Raw genomic sequence first — 16996 nt, forward strand, 5'->3', positions numbered from 1 at the left:
AACCCCTATTTGAAAGGTGTGTTTTGAACACTGCCAGGCATCTCTGTTCACTGATCAGTCTCAAAGACCAGATTACAATTCTGATCCTCCTACATACATTGGTTTTGAGAAACATAATTGCTTATATTTCCAGATTTCTGCCCCGCTCCCTCCCCCCAATCCCCTGGCCCCTACAGAAGAGTTCATAGGACCTTCTCTCACCCAAATGACCCTTTGGTGTGATTAGCTATAACCACACTGAACTGATGGAGGAGGGTTTATGGTCAGGGTATATTTTAGAGACCCTGGCCAGGATGGATAATGAAATACATCTTGGGCAGCTAAGCATCTGGATAAGGGAATGACTGATGAACATAAAGAATAGCTCTTAGTTTCATTAAGCCATTGACACAAACACACATCCTCCCCCTCGCTCCCTGGAGTATGAATTTCCCAGCTTTGTTATCATACCTATCACAAATAAGACGCTGCTGTGAGTTACTTAGTGATAATCAGTTTTTCTAATTCCATTCAACTCCAGTTCTTTATATGGCAGATTGTTGTGTAATATGGGGTAAATTGTCATTTTAAGTTATTATGAAAGGATTTAGTAATTTAAAAGAAACATCTTCATGAAATTTTCCTCATTTGAATTTAAATGAGATTTTCATCTTACTTTGTAATAATTAAATGGCCCACATGATAGAGTGAATCACTTTTCAGGAGATGGACTGAATTGAGGTACTTTACTATTGGAAGGGAAAATAGTTAATTTGTGGACTTAAAAATATATATAAGTACATATATATACATACACATACATAGTTTATGGTATCTGCATCAGTTTCCTGCAGAATGCTTTAACTTTGAATTCTATTTTCATTTTTTTTTTCCTAAGGCTTTCAATTTAAAACACACAGCTATAAATTTCCCCCATCAAACAAATGCTTATAAGAACTCAGTGTTAAAAGGCAAAAACTCAAAAAAAATTTTTTTAAAACCTTGAATGGTGGTTGAAAAGGAAAAACAATTCTTTCCTGTTCACTTTTTACTGTTTAACATGTTCACTAGCAGCATAGCTCTAAGAAATCTCAATCAAGAAACTTCTAGTTCTGAAAATTACTGGCAGTCCTTTTAATTTGTGTTCTAATTATAACATCCCCATTATTGATCTAAGTTGATGCTGACCTGTGCAAACAATGCTACTCATGAAGAGAGATCCAATTTCCTCTCAGTCTTCTAAACAGCAGAGTCATCCATTATTTAAAGGAAGAGAAATATTGTTAGAGAGCAGACATCATATGCTTGCTCATCAAGCACTATGGAGTACTATGACGTTTTGGTGTGAAGTCAGGTACTGCCTAGTGCTTTTGGAAAAATACCTTTTTAAGGTCAGGGGAGAGATGAGAGATGGCTTGCTGGGAATCTTTCCTTAATTCAGGCGATACAGGAAGTGCAGGATAGCCCTGTCTGAGAATCAGTCATGGTGACAGGGAAGAGAGCCCTGTCCTCTATCAGTAATGCTCAGGGAATTGTCAGTACAATGTGAAAATGGCATTTGCGTTTTCAGATGTGCCCAGCGAACTCAAAGATCGAGGAGAATTTAACAACGAACAAGGAGAGCGAAAAGTCTGCAGGTTCAAGCTTGAATGGCTGGGAAATTGCTCTGGAATAAATGATGAAACTTACGGCTACAGAGAGGGCAAACCATGTGTCATTATAAAGCTCAACCGAGTTCTGGGCTTCAAACCTAAGGCAAGTAATATTTTAAATTGCAGAATTTCAATGAGCCATTCACACTAAAATGTCCTTAATTGGTATGAGAAGAGGAGACTATAATGAGTTTTTAAAGGATCCTCATTTCTCTAATAATGAGTGATGTTGAGCATCTTTTCATGTGTTTGTTAGCCATCCGTATGTCTTTGGAGAAATGTCTATTTAGTTCTTTGGCCCATTTTTTGATTGGGTCATTTATTTTTCTGGAATTGAGCTGCATAAGTTGCTTGTATATTTTTGAGATTAGTTGTTTGTCAGTTGCTTCATTTGCTATTATTTTCTCCCATTCAGAAGGCTGTCTTTTCACCTTGCTTATAGTTTCCTTTGTTGTGCAGAAGCTTTTAATTTTAATTAGATCCCATTTGTTTATTTTTGCTTATCATACTGTTGGTGGGAATGCAAACTAGTACAGCCACTATGGAGAACAGTGTGGAGATTCCTTAAAAAATTGCAAATAGAACTACCTTATGACCCAGCAATCCCACTGCTGGGCATACACACCGAGGAAACCAGAATTGAAAGAGACACATGTACCCCAATGTTCATCGCAGCACTGTTTATAATAGCCAGGACATGGAAACAACCTAGATGTCCATCAGCAGATGAATGGATAAGAAAGCTGTGGTACATATACACAATGGAGTATTACTCAGCCATTAAAAAGAATTCATTTGAATCAGTTCTGATGAGATGGATGAAACTGGAGCCGATTATACAGAGTGAAGTAAGCCAGAAAGAAAAACACCAATACAGTATACTAACACATATATATGGAATTTAGAAAGATGGCAATGACGACCCTGTATGCAAGACAGGAAAAAAGACACAGATGTGTATAACGGACTTTTGGACTCAGAGGGAGAGGGAGAGGGTGGGATGATTTGGGAGAATGGCATTCTAACATGTATACTATCATGTAAGAATCGAATCGCCAGTCTATGTCTGACGCAGGATACAGCATGCTTGGGGCTGGTGCATGGGGATGACCCACAGAGATGTTATGGGGAGGGAGGTGGGAAGGGAGTTCATGTTTGGGAACACATGTAAGAATTAAAGATTTTAAAATTAAAAAAATTAAAAAAAAAAAAAAAGGATCCTCAGTGACAGTTTTAAAGCCCCATCAGAGTAACATTGAAAACCTCTGTAGCCGTCTTGAAATTCTTAGAGTTAGGTCATTAATCTTATTTCCTAAAGTTAGAGAAGTCCTGTGTGGCAGAGTCAAATTCTGACATCAGTCCGGTGGCCCTGTTCTGCATTTCTATAATGTAATTGTATAAATTCTTTGAAAGTAAAAAGAGAAACAGGTATCTCTTAGGTTTAACACCTACCTGCCTGTACAGTCAGACTCTGGTTTTGGTACTCTAGGGGCCACAGTATTTAAAAAAAAGAAAGTATCAGTAATTTGAAAAAAATGATGTGATCATCAGAAATAACCTTTGTTTTTACTGAACAAAGATTTCATTGCAAAATTAGTTGAATACTAGGTTGAACTTTAATAACAATGCCATTGGCTTTTGCCATTATTGCAGCCCATGGAAAGGTGAGTATTCCTTGAGAGCACCAAAAAACGGCAAATTGGCTCCATTCACCTTTAGTGGGATGATAGTAATTCTTTAGAAGGAAAAATTGTATTGGTGTTACCTCTGCTTTTATACAATTGCTAAGTTTATTTTCTCCCCCAGATCATGAATTTAAAAATGCCATCCTTTTCTCTTAAGCATGCATTCTTCCATAAGGTTTCTTGCATTTGTACATATGAACATCACCATTAAGAGGGTAGTTTTGGTTCTGATAGGAATTGACTTCGAACAAACTTATCTCCTTCTGGAATCTGGCTTTTTTGTTCATCAACTTTCTGTTACATGCTATTTTTTCCCACAGTGTTACCCATGAATAATATTTTTAAAAAGTCAGTGTAGAGATGAAAAGTTTTATTACCATAACTGAAGGATGTAGCAAAACTCCCTCACTGCCACAGGAGGAAAAAATAGATGAGTGGGTAGATGGCTGGCTGATTTGATGGACTGCCCACAGAAATTTATGTGTCGCTCAACAGAATTTTAAATCTTCTTTCCACTTAGACTAGGATGGTGGTGGTTTAGTCACTCAGTCATGACCAACTCTCTGCAACCCCATGGACTGTAGCCTGCCAGGCTCCTCTATGGGATGTCCTAGGCAAGAATACCGGAGTGGGTTGCCATTTCCTTCTCCAGGGGATCTTCTGACCCACGGATCAAACTCCGATCTCCTGCATTGTAGGTAGATTTTTTTACTGATTGAGCCACCAGGGAAGTCTAGACTAACATACAATGGAAGAAAAAGGGTGAGAGCCATTACATCACACACAGAGCTGATGTTCATATTGCTGGGAAGCTCTTCACCAAGATAAACCAGCTACTTAGCAGTGAAAGGAATTGGTGCAGTGTGTCCCAAGGACTAATCGTGATCTTTGCTCTTTGAACCTTTTTGGTAATTTTGGTATTTTCTCTTTATAGTTGCTGAATGATATTTGTCCCCTATAGAGGCAGTACTTCCAGTCTGTTATGATTCACAGCTCTTCCCATATTTGTAAAGATGCTCTGTTAAAGTTATGAATTCAGCTCCTCTTACTTTTCAGTCTGCCCCTGAAGCCCCCCTGCTGTGGACTCCCCTTGGTTACCCATCACCACTTTCTGACTAGCACCCCATCCTAAATCCCAGTCTCTTTTGTTGTTGCAGTTATAGAGATCGTAGAACTCCACATCTTCCCTCATGTACCTGTTTCCTCCTCCCTGAAGATAGATTCCAGTAACTACTTTGTTAGTAAACATTTTCTGTGTTAGTAGATATATTTTAAAGATAAGTCTATTGCTGGCAGAAAGTTCCAAGAGAGTTAAATCTAGATGGTCATCTTTTTGTATTCCAAAACAAAGAATAGTACCAAAAAGTCCCTTACTAATACAGAAAAGTGTCCCTTTTATCTAACTCTGATTGGACTGTGTGTTTACAGCTCATGTCAAGGCTCATGCTCTGCCGATGTGATGTGAGTAGGCAAGTGGCTGTGTTCCAGGGAGTAGACGTTCCTCACACGTCTTAGGAGGTGGATTTGAGCCAGGGATGTAGGAGCGCAGGCCCTGGGTATTTCACTTCAGCCGTAACTTTCAAAGTGTACTGTGGGTCCCTTCAGTGGATGCATGCCTTTATGAGACCCCTTCATGTAGGGCAGTGCCACCTTTATCTGTTCTGTGTGCTGGGATTTCCTAACAAAACTGGGGCTTAAATGACAGTGCCTCTACTGGAGATTTTAAAAAGGAAAGCTTACTTGAAGAAGGCATGCTTGAAGGAGAAGGATGGCATTATTTATTCATGGCTTGGGAGGAAAGCCCAGTTTTATAAAAACAGAAATGTCAACCCACCTTTCCATCTAATTTTAATCTTAGCAAATGAGAAGAGAGGATTATTTCTGACTTGGCTTTTATTTTTCAGTGTTCTTGAATAGAGCACCTAATGGGTTACCATTAGAAGTTCCATTTAGAACAAAAGTTGGGCATTTATTTTCAGGAAAATTAGTGACCTTTCCTAGATTGGTTAGGGCAGTCATGCATTCTGCTGTCCTCAAGTGTTTGGGTATTATTTCAGCTGACAAAAGTGTACTTGTTTGGGCTACAAGTTTTAGTTTTCTGTTTCAGAAATAAAAAAATTATTTACAGACTTACTGACCAACATGGGTTTTATTTTTAGCCTCCCAAGAATGAGTCCTTGGAGACTTACCCAGTGATGAAGTACAATCCGTATGTCCTGCCTGTTCAGTGCACTGGCAAGGTAAGGAGATCTGAGTTACTGAGGGTCGGTCGGGGAGAGGAGAGAATAAATGAGATGGTCTTAAATTAGAGGTAAAATTTTAACATGGAAATAAGAAACACCGCTTCCAGGAATTAGTCTCAATAAAACTTAACAAAACCATAAGATATAAGAAGAGTGAAACTGTCAGTTTCTCCACTGGAAAAAGAAACAAATTTAATCAGTTGGGATACTGGTTTAAAGATCTGAGAGGTGAACTAGCCCACACAAATGTTTCTCTAGCCCATATGTTGTGTTAAAAACTTGAGGCCAACATTTTTTTCCAACTGACAATTTTACACTAAAAAGTTGTTTCTTGATTTTCTTTAAAAAAAATAAAAATATGAAGGTAACCATCAATGTGTATTTCCTTTAAGTAGAATAAAAGGAATCTCCCAAAGGTCCAATTTTATGTTGGCATCAAGAAAGGAAATGGACACAAGAAAATGCAAGGCAAATAGTCAAACTTTCAGGGATAATGTCATTGAGAATATCCACTGGACCCACACTGGAGTTTCTGACTTTCAGTGTTGGCTCTATTTCTAGAAGGTTGTGTTAGCTTGAAGAAGTGCTTGATCGGCCTCTGCTGCAGCCTCCCATTTGTACCATGAGCACAGCCTCCTTTGAGGACCATTTCTCAGGGCTGCTATGGATCAGGCTGCATGTGTGTCAAATACAGTATATGTTAGGCGTGTCATAGCCTCTGGTGGTTAATGTTCACCTCCTCCCAGAAGGGACTTGAGCTGGCATCTTAGAGGAGGACTGATGGTGTTCTAGCAGACAGCTTTGTGGGACTGGCAGTCTCATTTGTATGTGCGTACGAATAGTGATTCCCAGGATGTGAGCCATTAAAATCTCATTCCCTCTCTGGCTTTTTAGCGAGACGAAGATAAGGAAAAAGTCGGAAGCATAGAGTACTTTGGACTGGGCGGCTACCCTGGTTTCCCTCTGCAGTATTATCCCTACTATGGCAAGCTCCTGCAGCCCAAGTACCTGCAGCCTCTCCTGGCCGTGCAGTTCACCAACCTCACCATGGACACTGAAATCCGCATAGAGTGTAAGGCGTATGGTGAGAACATTGGGTACAGTGAGAAAGACCGTTTTCAGGGACGCTTTGATGTAAAAATTGAAGTTAAGAGCTGATCACAAGCACACATCTTTCCCACTAGCCATTTAAAAAAGTTTAAAAAAAAAAAGATACAAAAACCTACTAGTCTTGAACAAACTGTCATACGTATGGGACCTACACTTAATCTATATGCTTTACACTAGCTTTCTGCATTTAATAGGTTAGAATGTAAATTTAAAGTGTAGCAATAGCAACAAAATATTTATTCTACTGTAAATGACAAAAGAAAAAATAAAAATTGAGCCTTGGGACGTGCCCATTTTTACTGTAAATTATGATTCCATAACTGACTTGTAGTAAGCAGTGTTTCTGACCCCTAAGTATCGCTGCCTTGTGTATTTTATTTAGTGTACAGTACTCTAGGTGCACACTCTGGTCATTTTTCAAGCCATGTTTTATTGTATCCGTTTTCTACTTTATGTGAGCAAGGTTTGCTGTCCAAGGTGTAAATATTCAGTGGGAATAAAACTGGCATGGTACTTTTTTTTTTTCCTCTTTGGGTTTGGCTCTTTCAAATATAATGGCCCATCGATGAGCATTTTTAACACACTCCATAGTCTTTTCCTGTGGTGTTAGGTCTTCTTTTTTCTTTTTTTTTCCTGGGTCTGGGTGGGGGGTGGGGTGGGCTGTCATGGGGGAACTGCCCTTTCAATTTTAAGTGACACTACGGAAACACACACAAAGGTGATGGGTTGTGTTGTGCTTTGTACTGAATGCCGTCTTGACTTCTCTTTCCCCGTCCTCCGGTCCGTTCTGAAACTGTGGGTAAGATCTGGAGCGCCCATCACTTTGGCTAGTGATAGGGCCGATTAATTTGCTTTGTACATTTTCTTTCACTTTCCTTTTTTCCTTTCTCTGGAGGCATCACATGCTGGTGCTGTGTCTTTATGAATGTTTTAACCATTTTCATGGTGGAAGAATTTTATATTTATGCAGTTGTACAATTTTATTTTTTTCTGCAAGAAAAAGTGTAATGTATGAAATAAACCAAAGTCACTTGTTTGAAAATAAATCTTTATTTTGGACTTTATAAAAAGCAATGCAGTACCCCATAGACTGATGTTGAATGTTGTCTACAGTGCAAAATCCATGTTCTAACATATGTCATAATTGCCAGGAGTACAGTGCTCTTGTTGATCTTGTATTCAGTCAGGTTAAAACAATGGACAATAAAAGAATGAACACATTCCTCATGTGCGTGATTCACTCTTGTCTAAATGCCCCAAACTGGGACTGCTTTACTCTCTGCACTGCTAGTTATCCAAGATCTTGAAGAAGTACTGAACCTGAAAGACAAAAATATGATTTCATTAGTTCCTATGGAACTTTGGCCTCTTCCATCCAACAGACGCCAAGAGCTGGGTCAGGACTCTGGACACTGGACATCAAGGTGCACACCCCTTCCTGTGAGACAACTAGGTTAACTGGAGGCAGAGAGTCAGTGAAGCTTTAAAGTTCAAATTTAGAAATATTTTGCACTGATACTCCGTTTAGAAAACATGAAATTTTGGTTCCTGCTAGTGCTTCACAAAATATGGCTGTTCAAAAAAATTCATGGTTGTTATTGCTTCAGTTTAAAAAAAAAAAGTGATGCTAACAATCAAAAAATGGATACAAAATGTATATAGATGTTTCTCCAAAGAAAATGTACAGATGAGCAATAGGCACATGAAAAGATGCTCAGGGTCGCTAATTACTAGAGAACTGCAAATCAAAATAACAATAAGGTACCATCACATGCCAGTCAGAATGGCCATCTTTAAGTCTACAAAAAACAAATGCTAGGGTATGTGTGGAGAAAAGGGAACTCTATTACTCTGTTGGTTGGAATGTTCATTGGTGCAGCTACTATGGAGAACAGGATGGAAGTTTCTCAAAAAACTAAAAGCTACTATATGATCCAGCAGTCCCACTCCTGGGAATATATCCTGACGAAACTATAATTTGAAAAGACACATGCACCCATATGTTCATAGCAGCACTATTCACAATAGCCAAGACATGGAAGCAACCTAAATGTCCTTCAAGAGATGAATGAAAAAGAGGATATGGTGTATATGCACACACACACACAATGAAATATTACTCAGCCATAAAAGGAACATAATGCCATTTGCAGCAACATGGATGGACCTAGAGATTTTCATACTAAGTAAGTCAGACAAATATATCATTTATATGTGGAATCTAAAGTAGAACATAACTTACCTATGAAATAGACTCACAGAGAACAGACTTGTGGTTGCTAAGGGGTGATGGAGCAGGGGAGGGATGGATTGGGAGTTGAGATTATCAGATGCAAACTACTGTATATAGTATCGATAAATAACAAGTTCCTAATGTATAGCACAGGGAACTATATCCAATATCCTGTGATAAACCATAATGGAAAAGCATATGAAAAATAACATAACTGAAAAAACTAGCATGTTCCAAAAAAAGTTGAGGTTCAATAAATTAAGAAGGTTTATACCCTGGTTTTCAGTTCATGGTTTGGCCTAAGTCCTTGCTTAAGTGAAAGTGAAAGAAAGTGCAAGTTGCTCAGTTGTGTTCGACTGTGCGACCCCATGGACTATACAGTCCATGGAATTCTCTAGGCCAGAATCCTGGAGTGGGTAGCCTTTCCCTTCTCCAGGGGATCTTCCCAACTCAGGGGTAAAACCCAGGTCTCCTGCATTGCAGGCAGACTCTTTACCAGCTGAGCCACAAGGGAAGCCCAAGAATACTGGAGTGGGTAGCCTATCCCTTCTCCAGCAGATCTTCCCGGTTCAGGAATTGAACCGGGGTCTCCTGCATTGCAGGCGAATTCTTTACCAACTGAGCTATCAGGGAAGCCCAAGTCCTTATTTAGCTATATATTTAAAAACTAGCCTTAGAGTGAAAGAAAGTGAAAATGAGCTTTCAGAAAAACATTCTCTAGGTATAACTGAGCTGAAGATTTAAGCTTCACTTAACCTGCATGGGAAATACCCAAACTAAAGTCTTAAAATCGTGTTTCAGAAAGTAGAAATCTTTCACAAAGCCTGTGCAGCCACAGCTCACATTAACCCTTCCTGTCTTCAAGCTGGTCCTGAGAAATCCTTTGGTACGAAGCTGGGCTCCCCTCTCACAGAGAGACAGACCGAGAGGCCCATAGCCATTTCTGCAACAGTTCGGCTTGTTCAGAAATAGCAGTAAGAGCTTAAATTCCCACCTTATTGTCCCATTTTTATTATCCTGCCAATCTGCTTCTCTTGTTTATTCTTGAAAAATACTACCTGAGACTTTGCTATCGCTAGAGCAGCAAATCGTGTGACGGCAAATGAATACCAGAAGAAAAATGACTCCATTTTATTAAAATGTAGCAAAGGGAATAGTGGGAAATGGCACAACTGCCTAGATGCAAAGGTTTAAGGGGCCCTCCTTAACAACTGACGAGATTCTGCAGAATCCGTAAGTGGACAGCATACTTCATAAACCTGGGTTTCTCAAAATGCAACCCCCATATACACTGAAATAGAAGGTATTTCATATTTTTAACAGAGGATGGTCTGTCTTGATGAAACTGAGCCTTAATTGTGTGATGTGTATGAACAAGAAGAGGAGAATGGCTCTACATCTGAGGAAAGGGGAGTATTTATTCAAATTGGAAAGTAGTTTGTATTTTTGAGACTGTTCTCATGTCTCAACCCCCTGCTTTCATGTGAACCTTGTGCCTTCTGTTCTAAGATGCTGTGTGTTCATGTATATGTCTGCATATGCACCCATGTATGTGTGTGTGTGTGTGTGTGTGCAGAGATGCCTATTCCTTCCTTCAAGATTGTGTGCAAATCTTGCTTCCCTGTAATCTCTCCAGATGCTGCTGCTAAGTCACTTCAGTCGTGTCCGACTCTGTGTGACCCCATAGACAGCAGCCCACCAGGCTCCCCCCTCCCTGGGATTCTCCAGGCAAAAACACTGGAGTGGGTTGCCATTTCCTTCTCCAATGCATGAAAGCAAAAAGTGAAAAGTGAAAGTGAAGTCGCCCAGTCGTATCCAACTCTTAGCAACCCCATGGACTGCAGCCTACCAGGCTTCTCCATCCATGGGATTTTCCAGGCAAGAGTACTGGAGTGGGGTGCCACTGCCTTCTCCGAATCTCTCCAGATAGTGCTAACCTATTCCCTGGCCACGAGAGTAGTTAAATCTCCAATGGGAGACTGGGAGCATGGTTAGTGTGGACTCAGTGGATATTTGCTGGTGCCAAGTACTCTCCTAACTGCTACAGAAAGACCCATGAGTGACCCTCTGCAGCTCAGATTCTAGTATTAATACTGAAGTGCTTGCTTATTTCTGGAACTCTTGTTTCTATACATTTATCATGAATTTCTCACCTTGTATTATTAGGTGACACATTTCTTGGGTATAGGGACAGTGCCTTCTACTTTTGGGGGTTTTCTTATATCCTGAACAGGGTTTCATGTTAGTCCAATAAATCAAATATTGAATTCCTCACCACAAAATATAAAAGGAATGAGTTTTTTCAAATGCACTGTTTCTCAAATGTGTGCTGAGTAACACTTGGAATCGAAAAGACTGGAAGTTACTGAATAGAGGAAAAGGGATTCTCTGTTCTTTCTTTCTTTCCTTTGTGCTTTTTTTCAATCCATCATATTCCCTGAAGGAAAGTTTCAATGTGGTACTAGTATGACTTCAACCCAGGTTAATCCCCTTTCAAATAAAGGGAGAGAGGCCTGGGGCTCAGAACCTTTGGCAAGCAATATCATCTAGCTAGAATTTAATAACTTTTGCTTTCATTGTATTTATTACCTTCAATTAAAGTACAAGTAATACTTGTTTCCCACCTAACGGCAAATAAAAATGTCCATAATGGAAATCAATGTATTCAAGTATCACAGTGAGTGTACTTAAAAGTAGTAAATATAATTTAAGGTGGTATTCAGATAATCCAAAACTCATGAAGGTAAAAAAGGCCAACCAGAACACAGGAACTTTTGCCCTAAAATACAGCATTAACAGAAGCCAAGGTTTTCAGTTCTGTACCTGTTTGGGCAAAATCTAATTTGAATCTATTGTTTTAGAACAATGGCGGGCCCTGTCTGCTCAGGCTGCAGTTATTACCAGAGGGAACCGCTCCAACTCCAAATTAAAAACATTAGCAGCAATCAGAGACAAAAACCCAGTTATTAAAATCTTTCAAAGTCCAGTGAAAGCTCAAACTCCTGTCTTTTTAAAGGACTAGTAACACCTCAATATCAGGTTACATTTGGTCCATGGAGGAGAACTAAAAGGTTACTTAGAAAATCCATGATTAAGGACAGACGGCAACATAATCCAGAGGGAAACTATCCAAGGAGCATTTAAGAATAGTTGTAATCAAGTGAATAAAAAACACTCTTGGTTTCAAATTCAGAGAAAATGCGATTCTCTCTTCTCTTCTTTCAGAGGGAATTAGCATTAACCAGTCATGTTATCTGCCGTCTTCTAGGCCCTGTACAGGAAAAGATGACCAGGTGATAGATTTAAACCTGTTATTCTCCCAACTGAAGTTTGTGATCAGCCATAGCCTACCCAGTGTGAAACCAGGAGGACTGGACCAAAGGCAGATTATCTTGGTTCATATTTTAATTCTGTATTTTCCTCCCAGAAACTGTCAGCATTGGTCTGTTCTGAGAGATTAAGTGTCTCTTGAAGGTACTGATTCTCACTAACTACAGAATCCAGCTGTTTTATTTAGCCACAAATGAGTCCCGCACCCTAAGAAAAGGCCCATATTGTAATAAAAATGTGACTTACTATCTCCAGTTTGCGAGGAAAATCCATGCAATCAAATAAAATCACAATCCTGTGCTAAGATATAAGGGGGAATAATTAACTGCCAGTGGGAACACAAAATATTTCATAAAGTGGTTAACATCTGAGTCTTCGGGATGAGTTGGAAGCAACACAGATGAAGAAGGAACAAATTTTAGCTGACTATACAATTGCTATGCCAAAGCCAATCTTCACTAGTAATATTAATTTGAGGATTTATTCTCTCTTTATCACTGTTAGATTTAAATAAGAATACCTTACATTTATTAACTACTTCACAGTCTACAGTCTAACTTCATATAGAAGCTGTCTCCTTCACACCAGCTCTGTGGTCTTATTTTGAGACAGAGCAGCATCCTGAGACTCAGAAGCATATGACAATCCCTACATAGTAATCTGGTAAACTGGGGACTTGCTCAGTTGGCAAGGATGGAACTTGACTCTGTATCTTCCAAGTCTAAGCCACACTAGTGCTGTGACCTCCCTTGGAGTAGTCCCTGCATTTGTTGATGACTGTATATTACTGCAGATTCTGTAAGAAAGTACAACAGTTTAAACAAATGTATACTTTCTGTAATTGCTTCAAGTGTAGACTCAACAAACACTTGCAGAGTGTTTGGTCTTTGCCCTGAGTACAGTGCACAGCAAAAAATGGCTCTTAATGCTAGTGATTCCCAGTTCACCACTCCTGCAGTGGAACTTCTAGTATATGGAGCAAGCTTGAAATTTCCGTGCATGTTTTATTAACTCTGGCTTTGTGTCACAGTCTAGCGCAGCTCACTGCTCCAGACACCTGGGCTCTACCACAGACGACAGAATCAGACACTTCTTAAAGGAGGAGCGCAGGTGTCTATTTTCCCATGACTCTTAATATTGATAAGGGAAAGGCTCCTTGGAGAAGGGAAAGGCTACCCACTCCAGTATTCTGGCCTGGAGAATTCCATGGACTCTGTAGTCCATGGGATCACAACAGTTGGACACGACTGAGAGACTTTCACCTCACACACACTTAATGTTGACTGAGCAACAAAAATACCTGTGGAGTTTTGTTTTTTTCCTCCTTACTTTTAAAGCAAAGTATAGGTACACTCGAACATTTACAGAATTTACCTATCCTTCTATCATGGAGTTCAGCCCCAAATTTAAATATGTGTTCCTGTGCCATTATACTAAGTAGATTTTCAGATAACATCTAATCAACCGGAATTGGATTGAGGTACAGTTTTGTTTTTGTTCCAGTGATATATTGATTTTTAAATATGTCAGCCTATTTAGAAGGAAAACAACTTTCAACTCCCCGGGGACCCTTACAGCATGTAACCTGTTCTGACACACACCGCCATATACTTAGAAGGGCCTGCATGTTGCTAAGGTGCTTCAGTTGTGTCCAACTCTTCGCAACCCTATGGGCTGTAGTTCACCAGGCTCCTCTGTCCATGGGGTTCTCCCAGGCAAGAATGCTGGAGTGGTTGCCATGTCCTCCTCCAGGGGACCCTCCTGACCCTGGAGGGAACCCTCGTCTTATGTCTCCTGCGTCAGCAGATGGGTCTTTACTACTAGAGCCATGTGGGGAGCCCTAGAAGGGCCTATGCTGATTTAATGCTCCACTGTCTCTCTCTTGAAACTCTTTTTTGAACCAAGGCCCCCGTATTTCCATCCTGCAACAGTTTTTGGAATCACGGGCTTCTGTGTTAGGGCTAATTTGGCCTGGTTTTCCTATTGGCTGAGTGGAAAATGTGGTTGAAAAAGCTGCTTGTAAAATGGGCAATGGGCAGATCCATGATGAGAGCTGGGTCAGAGAAGGTGCAGGTTGAGGCCGGCTATGGAAGGTGAGAGTCAGCAGACTTTCCAGGAGAGGAACAGAGGCCGGGATGTCAGGCGGAGCCCTGGGGCAGGGGCGAGGGGAGGAGGACCTGGGCTGTGGGGACAGCTGGAGGAGGCTACCAGCAGCCCTTCACGTGTGAGCCTGAATCCTTTCTGAACTCAGCCCTCACTCCCTCGCTCCCTCTTTGTCTTCCCTCTACAAGTCACCACTTATTTTCAGCTCCGCAGATGTGGAGTTCAGTTGTGAGGAAAAAGGTGGTGGGGAAAGGATACCTAGGGTTCTCCTGACAGATGGGGTCAGAGGAAACATTCTTGCTTTGAGAAAAAGGATGAAAAATCTGTCCTTGCTTACAATTGCACTGGCCAAAAATTTCATGAGGTTTTTTTCATAAGATGGTACAGAAACACCCAAATGAACTTTTTACCCAATAGCTACAGAGCCTATAAAGTTCTTGGACTGCAGAGGTACCCCCTCAAATCTATTTATAGGCTACAAAATAAAGAAGTTGAACCAACACAGTCATTAACAGTTACCTCCTTCACAGGTTTATCTTCTCCATTGCTTCAGAGGCTGTATTTGGCATCTTCCCCCCTTTAACTGGAGTCCAGCTGATTCACAGTGCTGTGCTAGTTTCAGATGTATATGAGATAGATAACTGATAAGGACCTACTGTACAGCGCAGGGAACTCGACTCAACAATCTGTACTAACCTATATGGGAAAAGAATCTTAAGAAGAACTGATATATGTATATGTATACCTGATTTACTTTACTCTACAGCTGAAGTCTTTGAAGACAAAATGAAAAGTTCACAATGAAATGACTAGACATTTCAGTGATTCGGTAAACCCAGTGTTCTCGAAGTTCTCTTATAAAGACCTCTTGATTCTTATGCTGCCAGCCACTAATGAGAGCAACTGTCTTTTTAAAGCTAGAAGAATATTATACCTCAGCCCAGAATAGAGTGGTGTTAACCTTTCTCTTTATAGGAAACAGACAACCTTTCCCCCCGCCCCCCAGTACATCTAAAGATACAGGTGTCCTTTCTAGAAATTCATTCTAAAATTGTGTTTTGTGACTCATTCCTATCTGGCCTCTTCTGCCCTGAAGGTGGTTTTGGTTGCTGCTAGCCCTTCCCCAGCCCCTCAAAATATCTAAAAATATGAATTGGTGTTTGTCAATTCTGTTCACTTCTCCCCACGCCCAGTGATTAAAAAAGTACTCTCTGATAGTCACCATATTTCAGGGTGAGTCATGTATAACTTTTCAATATTTACATTTAAAATTTTATCAATATTCACTCTTTAAAAAATGGAATCCTTGTTATTTATCAAATGCTTATCTTTTATGTATATTTTATATATGATACCTTATTTTGGTTAAACCTAACAACTGAAATAGATGCATTAGTCCCACTTTTTCAGTTGATGAGACTGGGGATTTTAGACGTAACAACTTGCCTGAGAACACAGGACTCAGTTGAACCCCTGGGGCTCTGCTTATTCTGATTAACAGCTCAAGGTTGGGATGGAGCCTGCCAGAGGGGGTCTGATTCCTAGCCTTGCCATTTCCTCGATGGATGACCTTGGGTAAGTCACTTAACTTCTTGTTTCTCATATTCCACATCTCTAATATAATAATAGCATCACATGAGTGTTGTTGTAAAGATAAAATGAGTTACTATATGGAAAGCATTTAAAAGAATACCCAGAATATAGTAAATATACCATAATAACTATCATTATTGTGTCTCCAACATTCCCACAATGCTGTGATCTGTCTTGCAATACATCAGTAAACTTCCCTGGTGGCTCAGATGGTAAAGCGTCTGCCTGCAGTACAGGAGACTGGGGTTCAATCCCTGGGTTGGGAAGATCCCCTGGAGAAGGAAATGGCAACCCACTCCAGTACTCTTGCTTGGAAAATTCCATGGACTGAGGAGCCTGGTAGGCTACAGTCCATGGGGTTGCAAAGAGTTGGACACGACTGAGCGACTTCACTTCACTTCACTTCATACATCAGTAAAGCCTTTGGTTTCTGAGCAACTTTTTCACGCTCTAAGAGCCAAAACTACCAGGATAATTCCAGCTTATTAGGGGACATGCATGCGTGCGTGTGCATGCTCCGTGACTTCAGTCACGTCCACCTCTTTGCAACCCTATGAGCTGTAGCCCACCAGGCTCCTCTGTCCATGGGAATACTGGAGTGGGTTGCCATGCCCTCCTCCAGGGGATCTTCAAGACCCAGGGATGGAACCCACATCTCTTATGTCTCCTGCATTGGCAGGTGGCTTCTTTAGCACTAGCACCACCTTATCAGGGGACAACCTACTTAATGAACCAGGTCATGAATGACAAAGGCAGACTAAGGATCTTTGCAGACAAAGACAGTAAAGAGACACAGAACCAAATACAACATGTAATCCTTGAATGGACACTAGACTAGAAACATTTTTTCTTTTACAGAAAAAAATCTGTGGGTGAAACTGCAACAGGAGGGAAAGGGGCAGGGCACAACTTTTGAAAGAATGACATAGCCCAAGGACACAACATAAATGGATTAGAATCAAATGGGTCCAAGATGGCAGACAAGACCTTTGACTAGAACTTGATCCTCAATCAACAAGCTAAATGACACATCCAGAAGCGCCATGACAGTTCCAAGGCACTGTCAAA

At 40.4% G+C, this 16996-nt stretch overlaps 2 protein-coding genes across 4 annotated transcripts in view; one reads left to right on the forward strand and one right to left on the reverse strand.

The window, feature by feature from the left end:
- ATP1B1 (ATPase Na+/K+ transporting subunit beta 1) overlaps positions 1-7892 on the forward strand; it is a 29095-nt gene extending 21203 nt beyond the window's left edge. Inside the window, exons 4-6 of the mRNA XM_005690616.3 lie at positions 1550-1734; positions 5476-5556; positions 6454-7892. Of these exons, the coding sequence (XP_005690673.1) occupies positions 1550-1734; positions 5476-5556; positions 6454-6717 (530 nt within the window). The 3' untranslated portion in view covers positions 6718-7892. The remainder of the gene's footprint in view (positions 1-1549; positions 1735-5475; positions 5557-6453) is intronic.
- The window catches only part of NME7 (NME/NM23 family member 7), a 242409-nt gene continuing 232956 nt past the window's right edge, over positions 7544-16996 (reverse strand). The window contains exon 11 of one of the 3 annotated variants that reach the window (XM_018060283.1): positions 7544-7989. In XM_018060283.1, coding sequence (XP_017915772.1) covers positions 7957-7989 — 33 coding nt within the window. In that variant the 3' untranslated portion in view covers positions 7544-7956. The remainder of the gene's footprint in view (positions 7990-16996) is intronic. The other 2 variants (XM_005690614.3, XM_005690615.3) reach the window with 2 other exon arrangements.

This window comes from Capra hircus, chromosome 16 (assembly GCF_001704415.2).
Source record: "Capra hircus breed San Clemente chromosome 16, ASM170441v1, whole genome shotgun sequence".
Taxonomy (NCBI): Eukaryota; Metazoa; Chordata; class Mammalia; order Artiodactyla; family Bovidae; genus Capra; species Capra hircus.